Source organism: Lagenorhynchus albirostris, chromosome 15 (genome assembly GCF_949774975.1).
Source record: "Lagenorhynchus albirostris chromosome 15, mLagAlb1.1, whole genome shotgun sequence".
In the NCBI taxonomy this organism is placed as follows: domain Eukaryota; kingdom Metazoa; phylum Chordata; class Mammalia; order Artiodactyla; family Delphinidae; genus Lagenorhynchus; species Lagenorhynchus albirostris.
The window spans coordinates 40,737,358-40,757,921 of NC_083109.1; the positions used below are offsets into that span (position 1 = coordinate 40,737,358).

General features: G+C 37.3%; 1 protein-coding gene across 1 annotated transcript in view; it reads left to right on the forward strand.

Moving 5' to 3' along the window:
- The first annotated feature begins 759 nt into the window (after window positions 1–759).
- Window positions 760–20,564, forward strand: part of MACROD2 (mono-ADP ribosylhydrolase 2) — a 1,952,988-nt gene continuing 1,933,183 nt past the window's right edge. The window contains exons 1-2 of the mRNA XM_060124328.1: window positions 760–993; window positions 6,802–6,918. Coding sequence (XP_059980311.1) covers window positions 948–993; window positions 6,802–6,918 — 163 coding nt within the window. The 5' untranslated portion in view covers window positions 760–947. The remainder of the gene's footprint in view (window positions 994–6,801; window positions 6,919–20,564) is intronic.

Consider the following 20,564-nt stretch of genomic DNA (forward strand, 5'->3'; position numbering starts at 1 on the left):
GATGTGACTTCTTTCCGTTTCCAGTATAAGGTTCTGGTTGCCCACTACTCCCCGGTTCTTAAACCCTTGAGTAGTTCAGTTTACTTTTGTTCTTTCCAGACTTCACCGGAGTCGAGTGAAATACATAATTTTTACTACAAGGTCAAGGAGCTGATTGTATATGGTCTGGAACCATTTCCTAATCCTTTCACTTCTTTCGGTTATATTTGCCCACCAAGAGGAAAGCTTCAGATTATCCGGTAAAATCCGTCCAGACGGGGCGGTGACAGTGAAAGTATACAATTCTTGTTGACTTACATCTCCTCCCACTTCCACTTCTTCCAGGCCTGCTTTTCCCTGTCAGCGCGCAATCACCTGGCGCACCTGGCCCTTCCAGTAGGCCACGCCCTCGGGTTTTCCCAGCGCCGCGAAGCCGCAAGGAAGCGCCCAGCGCCTCACGGTGCTCCCGCGGGGCCGCCCCACGCCCCGCCCCAGTCGTGAGCCACCTCCAGCCCCCTCGAGCCTTGGCCCCGCCCCCTTCAGCTCCCCAACGTCCTCGGCGTCGGGCCCGAGCCTGCGCCTGCGCGTGCGCCTTGGGGCCGAAGTCGGGGCGCGCGGCAGCTGGAACGCGGAGAGCGGCGGGCGGTGCAGCCAATGGGAGGCGGCGCTGGCTAGAGGCTGGGAGGCGGGGCCTGCGCGGGTGTTAGGTTAGCGCGAGGCGTGACCTAGTTGACAGGCTCCGAGGTGCTGCTGTGGTGGCTGCCGCGGGGCTGAGGCAGGTGGGAGCCGGAACCGAGTGCGTACAGAGGGAGGAGGGCGGCGACTGGAGAGCGGCGAGCGGCGACCCGGAGCCTCTTACACTTTTTCCCTCCCGAGCGCCCCCTCCCACCCCTCCCACTCCGCATACACCCTGTTTGCCCGTGAGCCTGGGGAACTTGCAGCTTAAAGCCAGCCACCCCCACAGCAACATGTACCCCAGCAACAAGAAGAAAAAGGTGTGGAGAGAGGAGAAAGGTAACCGGCCCGTCGAGCCCCGGGGGGCGGGGGTGGGGTGGGGTGAGGTGGGGGCGGGAGTCAGGGCTGTGTGTGCAGCGGCGCCCTCCGCCTCACTCCCGCCTCGCGCCCGGCTGGCCGGTGCCGCCTCCCTGGCGGGTCCGTGTGTACACACGCGCGTACGCGCGCGCACGCCGGCGTGCACGCGCCGCCCCCGGGTACCTGCCGCTAGCACACGTGTGGGCGCACGCCCCTCTCTGCCGCCCGCCGCGCCCGGTCACCTTCGCCCCGCTAGCGGCGCGGACCGCCGCGCGGCGGCCCGCGGGCTCCGTACAACTTGTTCAGGCCCCCGCACCCTGTTCCCGGACCCCAGCTGGGACTTTCGGACTCCCGGCCCGGGTGTCCCGCGAATACGTGCCCACCAGCTGGCACCGCGGCTGCAGCTGCTGCTGCTGCTTCGCGCCCGCCGAGCCTCAGACGTTCACTCCTCGCCTCTGTCCCCTGTCTCCTGCCCATCCGCTGGCTGGGCGTCCCCACCTTCGGGTGTTCAGCCAGGGCCCCTGTTTCTGCGCCGCAGTGTGACTTTGAAACCTGGATCTTTGGGGGAACCTAAAACGAGTGGGTCTTGTCCGCGAGGCTAAGTGCAGTCAGAGAAGTCTGAATGGGCTTTTCTCTGCAGTGACTTCCTCTAGATTCCATCCCCATTCATAGTCTGAAGTTGCTCCGAGTAAGAGTATGAGACTGATGTCGCTCTCTGTGAATGAGCCCATGCCTGAGTTTCGTGCAGATCAAAGTTTATCCAGATCAGCCAGGTTGACGGGGACGCTGATGTCGATGAGACGCAGAGGTGTGCGACCCAACCCTCTTTTATCCATCTCCCTCCCTGTTTTTCTCTGGCATCATTGTTAGGGAATATTCCAAGGTAAAACTTGAGTCTCTGTAGTTTTTCTTTTCTTTTCTTTTCTTTCTTTCTTTCTTCTTTCTCCTTCCTTCCTTCCTTTTCTCTTTCCTTTTTTTAAAAAAATTCTTTAGCAGCTGATTGTACAGAAATGTAGTAAAAAGTATTCGCACTGCTACTGCTCTGTATCAGGAGTGAGGTCGAGTGAGGGAAGTGCAAATCTCTCCTAAGTATCTCATCTTTTTTATAGAACAAGGATAAAGGGGTGACTAGAGTGAAAGTTAATTTCCTTGATAATAGTTCTTTAAAATCTGTGGATTCTTATTGCAACTGCTGGTCTTTATAAATAAGGCCAAACAGTGGATGAAAGAAAGGGAGTGAATATGGGGAAAAAAATCCTTTATGTAGGGGCCTACTTAAAACAATGCATGAGGAAGGGGATGAGGAGGGACTTTTTTTCACATTAACTACTGGGAAGATTTAACATAGCATAACTGAACGACCCAATTAAAATGGTCTTTAAATATTGACAGACTATGCCATTTAATTATGTTTTAATGATTATGGACATATATAGAACTAAATTTTGGTGTCGCAAATCAAATGCTGTTGAGAATAATAGGCTGATATATAAAGTAGCGTAAAATAGTTTTGCTTTGTTTTCGCAATAGAAGTTATTTGAGTTTCAACAAGGATTTACCTTGTAAACACTGAAAAATCTTTTATGCCCATTTTTATTGATGGTCTTGAAATGTTAGGTTTGTATTATTGATAATAATGAAGGCAAAATAGTGGAAAACATGGAGATTGTTTTCAATACATGAATAATTGATGAAATTATAGCGATTACTTAAGAACTATTATATTTTTCTGTCATAATAATGTTCCTAAAGTAACAATGTTACAATGATTCCTTCATTTAACATCTACACTGTTGGACTTTCATAAGCAAGCATTTTTAAAACTTTAATGTCTTGATTTTTTTTTCTTCTTTTACTTCTAATAATAGGGGAAAATATTACCAAATTAATATTATCTAAACAGAGAAGCAAATGCACAATTAAAGAAGGCAGTTAACAAAGTAAAATTTTCTTTTGTCCAAAACTGACATATTTTTGCATTAAAAGAGAAAGTTATTGTGACTTGAAGACTTTTTAGTGTGTCAGCGTCTTATCAGGATATCTATTTTTGGAATATTTAGTAACGTATAATATTGTAAATCAACTATACTTCAATAAACATATATATATATGCATATACATATATATATATATATATATATATATATAAACCCATATGTTATACCATCAAGAAGGAGGTGAGGATTTCCAGGACAGTAGTTAGTATTAAGAAGCTGATGGAAAGCGTGACCTTTTTCTGAATTGTACTGGAGAGGGTGGTATCATATTTTTGTACCTGTTATTTAAATCTAAAGGAAGGCTTATCCACCTCATTGAAATGTCAAGGCATTCTTTAAATATATTTTAACTCAGTATACCATCTACTAAGCACATCTGCAAAGGTGAAACATTCTTTAAGGAAAAGTTTTGTGTAAAGCTGAAGAAACTGTGTATATGACTGTGTCCCCCAGTATGTTTCATCGTTTAAATAAATAACTAAGGAATTCTCAAGTCCACATAGGTTAAATAAACAGTGTTGATTTAATATTTTGTGCCCTAGTTCAGAACCACTCAATGTGTATTATCATTTGAAGTACTGAAAGTTAAATTCTCAGTGTTTTATCTTATTGTCTTATTATTCATCTTCTTTTTTTCCTAAGTGTCCACACTTAAACTTTTAAGTAAATGGAATGACAGAGGCCAGGTTGCATTCCCATATGTACTTCTGAGACTCACTGAAAATACAAGTTGCTCCGTAATATCTTTCATCCTGATCGTTGATATTGCTGTATTTCCATATTAGTGATCTGAACTTTTTTAGTAGTGCTTTGGTAAACACTAGTCGTCACTTTTCCTCCTCCGTGTGATTATTTCAAATTTACCATTCCCTTCAAGTTTCCTGTTCCATCAAGACCTTAAGTTCGTATGCTAAACAGATGACATTGCCTTTTAATTCACGGAGAAAATACATGTCATATAACATGAACAGCCCTAACATTTTCCATAGTCTCTTTTGTTTCTTTACATGTCTGTTGTTCTTTCAGCTTTCTTCCTCTTTTAGAGGAAGCACTTTTCATCTTTGTTTCTAAGGATTAACCCCTCTCTGTGTGCCCTTTATCTCATCTGTATTATTTGAGATCTTGTACTATCATTTATTCTCTTTTGGGTATGTTTAGTTTCTCAGTGTCTTTGGGTTCCTCTCCTCATCCTATAACAACGATCAAGGAAGGTAGCCTTCCTTCCACAGGGCTTCACCTTGGAGTTGCTGTTCTCACTTTCCTTCTTTTCCTCAGTCCCTCAAAATCTCCTGGATCTCAAGTTATGTTCCAAGGAAACTAATGTTCCTAAAATCATTCAGTAATAACAATGATGATGGTACTCATATAAAAATAGTTACTATTTGAGTCCTGTTTGTGTGCCCAGCACTATTTTAAGTAACTTACTTGGATTATCTCATTTAATTCTCACAACAACCCTGTGAGGTAGTGTATTTTAAGGTCAAGAACTTATAACACCTTTTGCCTGGGTTTGAATCCTAGTTGTACTGCTTACTAGTTGCGGAACCTTAGGTAAGTTATTCAACCTCTCTGTCTTAGTTGCCTCATCTGTAAGTTGGGAATAATACCTACCAACTACCTGAAAAAGAAACTGAGCCATAGAGAGATTAAGTAATACAAGATCACATAGATTTACATGATTTGGTGTTAGAATCCAGACAGAGCTGTTAACCATTTTGTTCTCTTTTCAGTGTTGTTCTTGACCCAGTTGATAAAAACCCATGGCTTATTAATTTTCATTCTTTTTGATCTTTCTGTAGCAATTGACAAGATTTCCCCTTTTCTCCTCATTAAAACTCTTTTCTCTGCTGGTTTCCGTTTCAGTGGGACCCTGATTCACCTTGTACCTTCAGTGACATCTAAGTTTTATTTCATTTTTTTTCCTCTTTGTGTTCACTCCCTAAATGTTGTTTGTTTGAGGTTTGGTCCCCTGTCTTACCCTCCCCAATGAATTTCCTGTAGGCCTAGAATTTTAGATTATAATTTCCAAATCTCTAGGCTAGATCTTTCCTGAGTTCCAGATTCTTGTTTTCAACTTGAATGGTCTAGGCATCTTAAATTCAATATAGTGTTGAGTATTGTAGTATTGTGATTTGAATATATCACATCTGATGAAAATCTTGTTTTTTGGTCTCCTATTGTGGCTGAAGAAAAGCCAGTTCTAGGAGCAGGGAGAAATGTTGGTTGCCCAACATTTTTTCACTTGTGCTTACCTTAATACTTTCTGCAGTTTATTTCTGTGAAAGAATCTTTTAAAGTGATTATTTTATGAGGGTTAGATTACCTAAAACTAGATGCTGTCCTTTAATCCATTCATCTAAACTACAATACTTTGTAATATGCTGAAAGAGAATTGGAGAGTGAGAGTATGACTGTCAATTGCTCTACATTGTGGCGATCTTTGGTAAAGTAAATATATGATACATGACAGCTGACATACAGAATGAGTGAGGTTGCCAGTGTCAGTTTATATATTGAATATTAGAAAATCTTAATTTATTTGTAAATAAATCTAATTTATTTCCTTAAGTTCGAAATAAATAGAATTTTTTAGTTTTTTCCCCCCGTATCCTAGTGGATCATTTTATGTACCTTCTAGGATATGAATAGTCAACTTTGACTATTAGTGGTGTACTTTATAGAATAAGATTAAATAGCTCGGCATAGTATACAGATTCCTGTACATTTTCGTTTTAATTTATGTGTCTAGTTACTTTTCAATTCTGTGGCCACTTTCCCTCCTCGTAACATATCTTGCAGCTTCATTAAACTATTCGTATCTCCTTATCTTTGTTTACATTGCTCTACTAGTCTGAAATATCCTTATTTCTTACCTCTTCATGGCAGAATTCTACCTGTCCTTCAGGAACGAGCATACATGTCACCTCCTTTGGGAAGCTTTTCTTGAGAAGGTAGTACAGTATGGTGTCTAATGGTATAGGCTATAGTTTTTTACTAATGGAGATATCTGAGTGGATTTTAATGGAAAGCTCTCTTGCTTTGGACAAACTGCTGAACTTTGATGTGCTTCATTTCCCTATCTGCAAAATCAGGATAATAATACTATCCGTTTTGCTGAGTGTTGGGAGGATTATTTTAATAAAATTATACATGTGAAGTACCTGGCACACAGTGTGTTCTTTATAAATAACATCAACTATTGTTACTTCAAAGTGTTTAAAATGTTTTAATCTTATAATCAAGATTTATACTTAAAGTATTGTTTATATCACCTCCACAATGGTATTATTAATTGAAAGGGCACTTTTATTTTTGATGGCATTGTAGAATTAAGTAAATATCTTGGTGGCTTCTTTTCTTGTGCTGTTAGCATTTGTACTTATTTGTCTTAGGATTTTGTATTTATGTAGCTATTATTTTTTATCTTATCCGTATCCTCTTATGTCTTGTGAACTCCTCAAAGTTAAAGGTCACCTTTGTACCTGCAGTGTATAAACATATCACCTGGCACATAGTAGACTGTCAGTAGATTTTTAAAAGAGTTTACTTCTTTCTTGGACTATCACAAGAACGTCTTCCTCATCAGGCTTAGATCTTATTTTCCCCCCTACTAATGTAGTATTAATTTGACACCTTTTAACACTCAAATATGGAGTCATTAGATTTGATTTTGGTATTCTTCAAGGCCACACCAATTCTTTGGTTAGTTTAATGTGGTTAATATTTAAATTGTAAAATAATTCCTGAACTTAAAAGTTAAATACAAATGGAGATTCTGCTTTTATTTTGCAAGAACGTTTGCTGAAGATGACCGTAGAGGAGAGACGCAAAGAATACCTAAGGGACTATGTTCCCTTGAACACCATCCCATCATGGAAAGAGGAGATGAAGGGCAAGAGTCAAAATGATGGTAAGTTTCTCAGAACATTTTTCAAGTAGATACTGTTCTCATTGATTTATGACTTCTGCAGGACAATTATTGATAGAATTGAATACCTGGCATTTAATAAAGAGATGTCATTTTTGCTATATGAAATAATCGGCTGTCATTTAATTGCTTTTAGCAATCTACTCTGTGTTATTTAAACTTAAGAAATTATTTTAACATAATTCATGTTTGGAGATATACCACATTTATATTATGTACTTTTTTATAGATACTTTAAAAAAACTATTCTGCAGTAGTTGTTGGAGCAAATGATATTAGGGATATGTTGCTTTAGTGAGATGGCCTTTTGAGTTTGTTTTGATTTGGTTCATATATATCGCATTTCTTCAAGTTATTTTCAGGATTGGATACAGTTGAAAGATAGTATATTAGGAAGGATAGAGAAAAACCAAATAACATTTCACATAATTTAAAGAAGAGTATATATTTTGTATGATGTGCTATTGGTAAAGTATTTGTATGGTAAAATTTACTCACTCTCAAAGTTTTTATGGTTTGATGAGACTCTAGATAGTTTGACGGAAAATATATGTGTTAGCATATAAATGAACTGTTAAGTATTGAAAAGGTATATGGGAACAGTTATAAAAACAACATAATAGATTTAATAGAAGTTTAATATGTTATCTTTGAATGAACACTCATTGGTGTTAATAGTCTGAATGTGAAATTTAAGAAGAAACAGGGTGCTTTTTAGAATACATAAATGTTTCAAAAGAAAGATAATTTTATGAAAGGGACTGAGGACATTCTAATTTCACAGGTTGTGGTCTTAGATTGGTGGAACTGTAGAGTATACTATGGACCCGGAACAAGAAGACTAGCGTGGAATTCCTGTGGACAAAATCTGTGGGAAACAGCAGCCAAATTAGCCTTTGGTGTCTGTGAAGAGAACATGCTTATCTGAGTGTTTGGGCTTTAGAGGGAATTTTGTTTTTCTGGGAAAGCAAAGCCTTTGAGTTCTTTTAGAGCTAACTCTGCCTGGAAAAATGTGTGACCTTGGGCAAATGGGGTAGTGGCTGTATCCCAGGTTCTGTTGGGGTCACTGAACAAGCTGATTGGGATGTACACGTCTGACCTGCTTGCCCAGTGTCTTCAGTAAATGCAGTTGTTTTAATAATGGGCTAATTAAGACATCATTGAGAGAAGGTAGTGCTGTGTAATGAAAAGAATATAAATCAAAAGGACAGATCTCTGGGCCTTGACTGAACTAGGGCCATATGCCTCTTCATGGTTGGGTCTGTTATTTATTCTTTTGTTTATGAGAAGCTGATATTGAATACTTCAGCTCCACTTTTTGTGGCAAGTGAATCTCTCTTTCACTTGTGCTTCATTCATCTGATTTTCTTTCTTCATTGCTATTGTAGGTGGTCAGTTTTCTAAGGATGCAATACCTGATGATCTTCTTTAACAGATTTTGCCTCCTGAAATAGAGGTAGATTTCTGTTGTTGCCAGAATAATTGAAAAAGCAATAGTGATACCCAGGCTGCATTGCCCAGTGTTGGGTCTGCTCACCTCTGTGTAGAGGCTTGGCCTTTTTATGTTGTTTGCTTCTATTTGAATATTCAGCACGTGGGAGTGTAGGGTTGAACTGGGTGGTTAGAGAATTCAGAGTTGGATATTTTCAGAGATAGCCACAGCCCAAAATATTTCTGCCTAATCAGAGACGATACATCGAGTAACACCTCACATTGTTATTCCCTAACAAGAGTCTGTATATTTAATCTTTTCTCCCAATATGAGCTTTACAGTGGTTTACAACTGCTCTCTATATTTCGTTTCTTTCCTTCATATTTTTTTGAACTTGAAAGTTCTTCATGAGGAACTAGGTGGTGTACTCAAAATTGTGTTTCTATTAAACAATGTCTTATTTCCATCTAATGTTACTTGCTTCTCTCTGTTGTGACCTGGAAATTGGTGACTGGTCTCTTCTTTTTTTCATGAAATGGAATGACTCATTTTATAAGTAATAACTGTTAATTTCTTTGCGTTATATGTATCTTTCATAGTGCTTTGTTGCAGCATTACCTACCCAGTACTCAGTTACACTAAAATATTAGTCAAGAGAGTTTTAGTATTTTATTAGTTTGAAAGATCCTTTAAAAATATAAATCTTTAAAAAATGATAAAGGACAATTGTAAAGTTACATTTTTATATTTTATTTCTAAGTGTTTAAGCCACTGCTTATAAATGTATATATATATATATAGGTATTGATATTTATAATAGTTTAATCTTTTAAGTATGAGATTTCAAACTAAGTTTTAAAAGAAGTCTGTTTATAATTCTGTGTCATATAGTTTCTGATTTGTAGGAAAGGAATACTATTTATTGGGCTAGCACAACATGCCTATTTTAAATTTAGTAGTTAATCATTATTACCTATGTTTTTATAGAAGGCCATGTGTCATGGCCTTGATATTCATGATTACATGGAACGTTCTCAAGCTATTGTTTAATAAGTTTTTTTCTTAACTTTGCTCAGTTTTCTTTTACTTTAATTAAATGCTTCTTGTTATTTTATTGTAACAAAGTTAAATAATAATGAGAGGAGTAGTAGCCAGATGTATTTGTCATAATTTTAATTTTAAGTTTTCTTAACAAAAGGAAACCAAAAATTGCCAAATAATATAAAAATCAATGTGCAGAAAAGAGGAAGCAAGTAGATAATATTTTTATTTTGATTTACTACTTTTTTTTTTTTAAAGAAGATGTTGGGGGTAGGAGTTTATTAATTTATTTATTTTTGCTGTGTTGGGTCTTCGTTTCTGTGCGAGGGCTTTCTCTAGTTGTGGCAAACGGGGGCCACTCTTCATTGCGGTGCGCGGGCCTCTCACTACCGCGGCCTCTCTTGTTGCGGAGCACAGGCTCCAGACGCGCAGGCTCAGTAGTTGTGGCTCACCGGCCTAGTTGCTCCGCGGCACGTGGGATCCTCCCAGACCAGGGCTCAAACCCGTGTCCCCTGCATTAGCAGGCAGATTCTCAACCACTGTGCCACCAGGGAAGCCCCTTGATTTACTACTTTCTTAATATTGGAGAACTAGGGATCAGCAGAGGAAAGAATGGGAGATGATTACCAAAAAAACCCCATTTGCTTATTGTTCATGTTTATATTTTTCAACTACTATTAGTAAATCTCTGGAATTATATGCTTCTAATTACTTCTTCCTCTGTGTTAGCAATTCTGTAATAATTCTATTTCATTTGTCAGTTGCTGTGTTGTAGGGAATTTTAAAATGCTTGTCTCTCTATTATATCTGTGTCTCTAGCAACTGGAATAGTGCCTCATGTGTAGGTGTGTTCAGTCAGTATGTTACGTAAGAATGCCTCAGAGGTTAACAGTCTACAATGGACAATTCTTTTTTCTTTATTTTTTTCAAACTTTAATATGAGCATTTAAAAACATATATAAAAATAGAGTGCTGTAATGAACCTTTCTGTGCCCACCACCCAGTTTCAACAGTTAATGATGGTCAGTTTTATTTCATGTATATCAGTGCTCCCTGCACCTTTCTCCCAGACCGTTTCAAAGCAATTCCTGTATATCTTATCAACTTTATCTGTAAATATATGTATGTGTGCCTATGCATGCATCTCTAAAAAGGTAGGGACACTTTTTTGTTGTTTTAATATAATCACAGCACTCTCACATCAGAAAATTAATTCTTTAATGTAATTAAATGTCCAGTTAGTATTCACATTTTTCTCATTGTCTAATAAAGAGTTTTGCTTTTTTTTTTTTTTTTTTTTTTTGCGGTATGCGGGCCTCTCACTGTTATGGCCTCTCCCGTTGTGGAGCACAGCCTCCGGACGCGCAGGTTCAGCGGCCATGGTTCACGGGCCCAGCCGCTCCGCGGCATGTGGGATCTTCCCGGACCGGGGCACGACCCCGTGTCCCCTAGCATCGGCAGGCGGACTCTCAACTACTGCACCACCAGGGAAGCCCAAGTGTTTTGCTTTTTTGTACAGTTGGTTTGCTTGAGTCAAGATCTAGTAAACAAGGTTCACATACTGATATATTTCTTACGTCTCTTTTAATCTATAGTTTCTTCTCTTTCTGTCCTTTTTCCCTGTTGTAATTTATCTGCTGAATGAAGTAAGTTATTTGTCTTACAGAATTTTTCACATTTTGGATTTTGCTCAGTGCATCTTTGTTTTGTCATTTAGTGTGTTCCTCCGTCCCTCTATGTTTCTTATGAGCTGGTAGTTAAATTCAGAGGCCTGATCAGAGTTGGATTTAATTCTTTTTGAAAGAATACTTTATAGATTATTGTACCTTCTTTTTGCATGATGTCTGGTGATCGCTCTCTGTGGTGATAAGACTGATCGCTAGGTTCAGTTATTGTCTGTCTAATCCATTCTTTGTAAAGTTCCCTATCAACTTTTTCCCTCATGAATTTAGCAGCCATTGATGATTGATCCATTATTTTATTAGGGGTTGCAAAATAGTGTTATCCTAATTTTATCATTCCTCCTTCGTTTATTAGTTGGACTTCTGTAAAAACTTTTCCTTATCAACTTTTTTTTGTTTTCATGCCGTACAGTTTATACAGAAAAGGCAGAATAAGTGCTAGATTTCCTTTTATTTACCAGCTTTTGGATTGAGTTGGTTTCCTGAAATCCTCCAAAAGTAGCCAAAGAGTTCTTTCTCTTTAAGTTTTGACTGGGATTTTGAATCTTTCTCTTCCTCTTTCCCCATTCTTCCTACCCCCACATGCGTTAAATGGGAATGCCTCATTTAAAGTATAGTGCCTGTACAAATACATACAATTACTAAAATGTAGTCCTAGGATATAGTAGAAAGGCAAAGATAGATATAGATATATCAATGGATGGATGGATATGATAGAAGGATGACATTGCTTCTTTGTAGGGACAGAAGTTCAGTTCTCAGGTTTACTTGTTATGTGTTCTGTTCTCTTTTGCTACTTTCCACGCTGAGGTTCTATTAGAATACCACTCAGAGAAGCATGACTTTGTCATGCTTAGGCTAATTTTCTCTTACTGTTTGGTATCAGAGAAAATAGCTATAGCTGTAAGTTTAGATTGACTGTGAATCTTTACTTTTAATGTTTATATGGAACAGTAAGGGATGAAAAATACAATAAATGATGAAGGTGAGTTAAGTGGAAACTATAAAGCTATTTTATTCAGGTATGACAAAATATTAAAAGGGTCATTTAGAAAGAAACTTCATATTTCATATCTTATATGTAATATTCAAATCTGATTTATAGGTCATTTGAAAACACTTAACTACAAAAACCTGAACTGTGAAGTCTTTGTAAGTCTGAATTTCCATTTTTTGAGGTGTATAGAAATATTTTGAGATATTTGGGTTGACTAGGGGCATGTGTGTAATCTTTCTTTTGGTTAACTTAGAAGCTCAACCTCGTTCGCTCTCTTAAACTAATTTCTGCTTTTAAATGATTTTCATAAGAGGTGATGGCTGACCAAAGAATAAGTTAAGTCCAAATTGCTGAGTCTCTCCATCACACTGAGATCTTATTTCAATGTAGGTTTTGAATTTTGTTATATTTTACGTATGTCCTAGGTTGAATATTGATATTCAGAAATCATCAGAGAAAGAGTATCTTAATCATATTTCAATCCCAGTGCATAGTCCAGTATTTTTATCCTTAGTAAATTAGCAATAGCTATTTTTTTAATGTCAGTATGTTTATTAATCACCAGGAATGAGGAAATAAGAATATAATTATGTTGCTGAATATTATATGGAGAGGGGTAAGGGACCATATGGTAAAACAAATTAAAAAATTTTAATAACTATGATGAGGTGGGCTTTGCCGCAGATTTTAAAACTATATTAACTGCATTATTTTATTAAATATTTGATGTTGTTGGTTGGAAGACAGGCCACAATTTAAAATGACTGAATAGTTAGGAAAATGGTATTTATAACAGGATGGAATTCAGTAGGCTTATAGAAATTGGAAAGGAATGTTTCCTATTATAGTCTTTTGATATTGATTCCTTTTTATATTATTTTCAGTTTGAGCACTATAATTTAAAAGTAAAATAATCTGTAGAAGCAGAAGAAAGCTCAGAGCAAAACATCTCAACTTTTTAGGTACAAGTCATTTATTTTCAGCGGGTGGTGATTTATTTTCCCCACTTGTATGACCTTAAAATGAATTTAATTAAAAAAACAGAAAGCTATTTTTGCCTCAAGTAACTAAGACCACTCTAGCTTATTCTTCAAACAATTATTTGTGAAGTTTCCATTACGTGTAAAGATGTTGCACAAGCAAAACTTATATTAGAAACAGTCATTTTTCACTCCAAAAGTGAAAAGTAGACTAGGATAAAGACTAAAATCCTAAATGACCTGAATTCTTCTATGATCTTGCCCCTCTCCTTTTTGGCTTCTTATTATATCACTCCCTTTCTTGGTCTCTGCATTTAGCCACACTGTCCTTTCTTTTTCTGGAATGTATTGTGCTCCTTCCCACTACTGGGTCTTTATCTGGTTGTTTTTATCTCCACGTCCTTGTTAATTTTTCTCAGCTTTCAGTTCCCAGCTTGAAACCCTTCTATTCTGTCTGGAGTCTTCGCTGAAACCTTACTTCGGAACAGTTTCCTATATTAAATACTTTCATACAGCTATGATCCTTTTCATACAGCATTAATATCAGTTTGTTTTTAATGTACTCAATCATAGGATTATCTGATCAAGATCTATCTCCTTGTAAGGTTAATTACTGTGAACATAGGGACCATGTTGTCTGTCTTAACTCTCCTTTATATCTGTGGCATCTAGCATTATGCTTGTTGCACAGTAGATATTCAGTAATTATTTGTTGTGTGAATTGAATAAATGATAAACTATTTGCCTGATGGTATTTTCATGCATTATTTTCTGTCTTCCCACCTTTTCTTCACTGTATTGTAAAGATTCATGTGGGAATAATGGGCTTAGAAATTAATCCAGTTGCTTTTTAATGTAGGTAATAAATACTTTGCATCTCTGTAATATAAGGTTGGTTTTATTGTTTTAAAAGTTAGATAGCCTAATGATAAACTACAATTAAGGTTTTACAGAACTACTGTATAGATATTTAACTAGTTGACACAAGGATGAGGATTTATGTTATGTGTATTCATCAGCATTGTGTATTATTATTTATAGTACTTAGTAACTAAACGTTATTTCAATTACTGTGAACTTAAATGTCAACAGAACTTAAGTTAAATGAGTGTAAATGTAGAAACTTAAGCCTATTATATAATAAGATTTTAAAGTGTAGAAAAATCTTAAGGTATTACCATTGTAAATGCATTTACTTTGGCATTATTGATTCTTGACACATAAAACAACTGTAAGAAATTATATTAGTATTATATCCTGCTTAAGCCCTTTACTGAGTTAGTTGGTTTGCTTCAAAAAAGAACTTGGCTACAGATAAAGAATTTGGTTTCCCATGGAAGAATTAGGCTAAGTAAGAGAATTTTGAGAATAAATAGCGTTCACTTTAATGTATAAAAATATTAAAAATTTTTGTGTAATGATATTTTGTGTGAAGGTGTGAACATTGGTTTAGTCAGACATTTGTGAAGTAAGGTTAACTTCTAAAATAGAGAAAAAAGAATACGAAGAAAAGAACATATAGTGATTCATAATTTACTGCATGGTTTTGTTTTTCCTCTGCCTTTATCTCACTCTTGGTCTTTTAAACTGTTTTCCAACACTATTTTAACAACACATAAATAAGTTTTATCGTACATTGCACCGTGTACCAAGTTCTATGTAAATTGTCCTTGTATTTAAGCTTGTTTTTAAAATAATGTAGAAACAAAAATCAAACACCTTTTTTTTTTGATACATATCAAGATGACCCAGTGTTGAAAACACAAGATGAGAAGTTCTTTCTGTGTTATTTTGTAAGTCTGTAACTTCACCACAGATTGTGTTAGTTTTCTTTTTAACCCATTAAATGAATTATACTAGTAAATATGGTTTTACTTAAATACATTTTGGTTAGTGCAGACCAAAATGAGATAGGTTATAGACTGGTGGTAGCCAAAGCCAACCTTTTCCTTTCTCCCCACCCCTGTCCCCACCTTGATTGTCTTTCTGTATAAAAGAGTCTTTATAAAAGTCTGTCTTCTTTTTTCAAATATTTAGTTGTTACATTTTTATATAAGTATTCAAAACAAGGATTTGAATATAGTTTACGGTTTTATTGAAGCCTTTGATTTAGAACCAAGTTGAGAATTACTGATGAAACAAGTAACAAATACAGATAATAAAGTTCAGTAAAAGTCCATATGCCTGGCCATATGCATGCCAGGGCAGAAGATATATGAGCCTTTGGAGGTTTGGAAATATTACGGTTTAGTTTGGTCTAGGTCCAGGGCAAGCCATGGATTTCAGATTGCTAGTTGTTCTCTAGAGATTGGATTAGGATATATTCAGTTTTTTTAAGAATCCAGACTATCCCAACATGGAGGTGATTCTCCCATTAAACTTAGATTTGAGATTGTGTCTGCCATATGAAAATAACAGAGCCAGAGATTTTCCAAATTTTATACTTCTCCTGTATTAGTGATTCTGTTGGGGTAAAAACTTTCAGGGTTTTGTTTTGTTTTGTTTATTTCTGTATAAGTTGAGGCTTACTGTTATATACTCATCAGGTGTGTAATAATGGGAGTGATTTTTATTATTTTGATAAGTATATGTATCTTCTATGTTAACTCTGGGAATGCACAGGTTTTGGGATTAAACGTGTCTGTCATCAAATCCCAATTCTGCTGTTATATACCCTAGTCAAAGAACCTGTGACCTCCCTAAACTTGTCTCCTCATATGTTAGTTACCCCATTGGGGCTGTTTGTTTTTCCTTCTTAAGGTTTTGAGGAGAACTAATTGAGAGAGGACATCAGTGTGTCTACATAGCTCCAAAGCCTTCTCTTATTATAGAATGCACCTTCCCCTTGCATGAAACTTTTTCTGACTCCTACTCATGTCTGTGCTCATAGCCAGTGTATAATAGAAAGTAGACTTTTTTCCTATGCTTGTAACTGTAAATACATGTACAGTTTGTTTGAATTTGGACTGTCTGCTTTAGAAGGTAGAAACTGTGACTGTTTTGGAATTTTATTTTATAGGGTCTAGTGGAGGTCTTTGTGTACAAATCCACTTAGTAGTTTGTGGTAAGTGTGCTAAGTAGAGTTACAACTGGTCAAGGAAAAAAATTTTTAAGACAGTTGGTTATTTGGAAACATCAGGCACTACTTTTTTGTTTCCTCTGTGAGTGCTTGTACGTTGTTTTTACGAATTTAGAAATTTGTACTGTTAGATTTGAGAGAAGATGGCATGTAAAACTGAAGATACTTTCTGAATTAAAGGCTAGTATTTTAAAATTTCTAAATTTTTTTGTTGTTATTTAGCACTTTGTAAGAGTAAATAACAAACTAATAAAATTTCTGGCCATTGGGTGTATGTGAATTCTAATGTCATTGAAAGGGAAAAAATTTTTGTTTAAAACCAGATTTGACTGAACAGCTTTCACATACTAAGGGAATAGCATAATTCATACATCAGAAGAGATGACTTTTAGTTGAGGAAAATATCTTGAACCTTTGTGGATATGAGAAGTCTGGAAAGAAAAGACAAAAGCAGAGGGGAATTTTGAGTTTCTTGGGCAGCCTGAGAGAGAAGTGTGAAGGGTATAGGAACAAAAGGAAAAGAAGATGTGAGGAGAAATGGTGGAGAGCAAGAAGCTCCAGCAATGCGGCAGGAAGTCAGTCCCTATGTAAGGACAGAATCCATCCATCTTTAAAGAATATAAATAGGATGGGGGCTGGAGATATTTATCTTACCTGATTATTAAAATAACAGGTGTACCTGGATGCAGATAACCAGTACCTGACATCTTGGTTGTTTTAATGATAGTAGAAATTATATGACTCATAAGAATACCGAATTTAACCATACTTATGAGTGTCTTTGACAAATACAAAAAATATTCTATCCTCTGTAGTCTCTGAAATTCTTCCTCTTATGCAGGTGGTAAGAGGCAGGACAGAGATAACAATGCCTACCTAGCAGTTTACTGGACATATGCTTATCTTAGCTAAGTAACTTGTTCAAATTTATGGTAACTTGACTTGGTTCTTAAGCATGTTTAAAATCTGTTTAACCATTTTAATTTTAACAGTTCAGTGGTTTTAAGTACATTTACAGTCATCATCAGTACCCACTTCCAAGAAATTTTCACCTTCCCAAATAGAAACTCTGTACCCATTACCTAATAACTACCCATTTTCCTCTCTCACCCAGCTTCTGGTAATCTCTATTCTGTTTTCTGTCTCTATAAATTTGCCTGTTCTAGACTTCCTGTAAGTACAATCATACAATATTTGTCTCTTATGTCTGGCTTATTTCACTTAGTATAATGCTTTCTAGGTTCATCCATATTGTGGTGTGTATTACAATTTCATTCTTTTTTAAGGTTGGGTAGTATTCCACTATATATGTATGCCACATTTTGTTTATTCATTCATCTGTTAATAGACATTGGGGTTTCCACCTTTTGGCTATTGCAAATAATGCTGCTGTAAACTTTGTGTACCAGTATCTGTTTTGAGTCTCTGTTTTCAGTTCTTTTGGGTATATGACTAGGAGTGGAATTGCTAGATTATTTGGTAATTTTACGTTTAACTTTTTGAGGAACCACAAAACTGTTTTCCACAGCAGCTATACCATTTTACATTCCCATCAGCAATGCACAGGGACTCCTCTACATTCTTGCCAATTCTTGTTATTTTCTGTTTTTTTTTTTCGGTACGCGGGCCTCTCACTGTTGTGGCTTCTCCCATTGTGGAGCACAGGCTCTGGACGTGCAGGCCCAGCGGCCATGTCTCACAGGCCTAGCAGCTCTGCGGCATGTGGGATCCTCCTGGACCAGGGCACGAACCCGTGTCCCCTGCATTGGCAGGTGGACTCTCAACCACTGTGCCACCAGGGAAGCCCTTTTTTTTTTTAATAATAATAAAATATAAAGAATAATTTCTTTCAGCAATGTTTTGGAATTTTCATTGTACAGGTCTTTCACCTCATTGGTTAAGTTTATTACTAAGTATTTTATTCTTTTTGATGCTATTGTAAATGGAATTGTTTTCTTAATTTTCTTATCAATTGTTCATTCCTGGTACATAGAAATGCAACTGAACTTTGTGTGTTGATTTTGTATTTTGTAACTTTGTTGAATTCAAGCTAATAATATTTTGGGTTTTCTACACATATGATCATGTTATCTGCGAACAGAGATAATTTTACTTCTTCCTTTCCAATTCATAGGTGTATATTCCCTTTAAGCTGCTGCTGAATTTAGTTTGTGTTTTGTTGAAGATTTTTGCATAGTTATTCACAAGGGATATTGGCTGTAGTTTTCTAGTAGTGTCTTTTTGGCTTTGGTATTCAGTAATGCTGGTTATATAGAATGAGTTAGGAAGTGTCCCGTCCTCTTCAATTTTTTCCAAAGAGTTTGAGGACTGGTGTTAATTCTTCTTTAAATGTTTGGTGGAATTCACCAATGATGCCCTCTAGTCCTGGGCTTTTTATGTTAGAAGGTTTTTGAAACTGATTCAATCTCCTTATTAGTTATAGGTCTATTCAGATTTTCTGTTTCTTTATGAGTTAGTTGTGGTAGGTATTTCTAGGTGTGTTTCTAGGTATTTGTCCATTTCATCTAGGTTATCCAGTTTGTTAGTGTGTAATTGTTCATAGTATCCCCTTATAATCCTTTTTATGTATGTGAAATTTGTAATCATGTCCCTACTTATATTTCTGATTTTAGAAATTTTAGTCTTTTTTTCCCTCTTAAAACAGCTAAAGGTTTGTCAGCTTTATCTTTTCAAAAACCCAGCCCTTAGTTTTATTGATCTTTTTAAATTGTTTTTCTAGTCTCTATTTTATTTTATTTATCTCCACTAGTCTTTATTACCTCCTTTCTTCTGGTAACTTTGTGTTTAGCTTGTTCTTTTTTTTTTTTTTAAGTTTCTTAATGTATAAAATTAGATTATTGATTTGATATTTATTTATTTAGATTTTTTTTTGACATGGACCATTTTTAAAGTCTTTATTTATTTATACTTTTTTTTTTTTTTTTTTTTTGCGGTACGCGGGCCTCTCACTCCGGAGAGGCCTGGACGCGCACGGGCTCCGGACGCACACAGGCTCCGGACACGCAGGCCCAGCAGCCATGGCTCCCGGGCCCAGCCGCTCCGTGGTACCAGACCAGGCATGAACCCGCGTCCCCTGCATCGGCAGGCGGACTCTCAACCACTGCACCACCAGGGAAGCCCTAAAGTCTTTATTGAATTTGTTACAATATTGCTTCTGTTTTATGTTTTGGTTTTTTGGCTGTGAGGCATGTGGGATCTTAGCTCCCCAACCAGGGATCGAACCCACATCCCCTGCATTGGAAGGTGAAGTCTTAACCACTGGACTGCCACGGAAGTCCCAAAGTCTCTCTTTGTTTACTTTGTCTTCCTCAGGGTTTTACAGATGTTTCCTCAGGAGTTCTTCCGGCTTGATGCTGGGACACTCCTTCAGCACATAGCTAGGCCTCCTCTGAATCTAAGGATTATCTTGAGGTGCAAGCTTAAGGTCTTCTCAGCTCTTTTCTGAGCATGTATCCTGTCTAGACATGCACATGACTTTCTAAATTCCCCTGTATACATGGCTGCTTTTGAATGTCCTTATTTCCTAAAGAGCCTCACCCTGGCTTCTCCTTGGGCATTATATAGTCTATTATATGTCTGCCCGTAATCTTGTCCCAGGTGTCTGTGAGTCTGTAGTTGCCTAGAGCTTTTATGAGCTCTTTTATGAGCACTGCCTGCTGATTTTTCCATCTTAATTTTGAGTTAGGTGAAGTAGGGATGAGTGCCTTCCATCAGTTCTTCAAGTATCCCCAGATAGGTGAGAACAGACTTACACAATAATTTGCAGATAAGGTCTTTTCTCCTGGTTCACAGGAGGGAACTGGCAACCACTGCTACTGCTTCGACACCAAGACTGCTGTTGCGCTGGGGAGGGTGTAGGGCAAAGATGAGTAAAAATACTTTAAAAAGTCTCTTTTGAAGATGGGTTTTTCTTGATTGGGTGTTTGCTTGGCTTCTGTAAATCTTAGACTGTTTTCCAGAATTTCAACAAAGTTGGTTCAGACAGTTTCTGTCTTTTGTTTTCAGTGTTTATGTGGGCAGATGAGAGCTTGGAGCTATCTGGTTCACCATTCTGCTTGAACTTTATAATTTCAAATGTGGAAACCAACTGTTTGGCTACCACTAGCTGCTTTAACAAAGTAACCCTCAAGTTCAATGGCTTAACCTGATAAAAGTTTATTTCAGTTTACTTAACAGTCCATTTGTGGGTGTTTGTAATTGGTATCAGTGGAGGAGTGGTGGTGGTGGTGGTGGTGGTGTTTGGATTGGGGAATGTGAGTATGTGTGTTTGAGGGGGCACTCTGTTTCACGTAGTCCTTCAGCGACAGAGCTGATCAAGCCTATGCCTTCTTTAACACGTTGCTTCTGAGGGTGCCCTGGAGAACCTTAGGGGAAAGGGGAAAAGAGAGGGATGTAT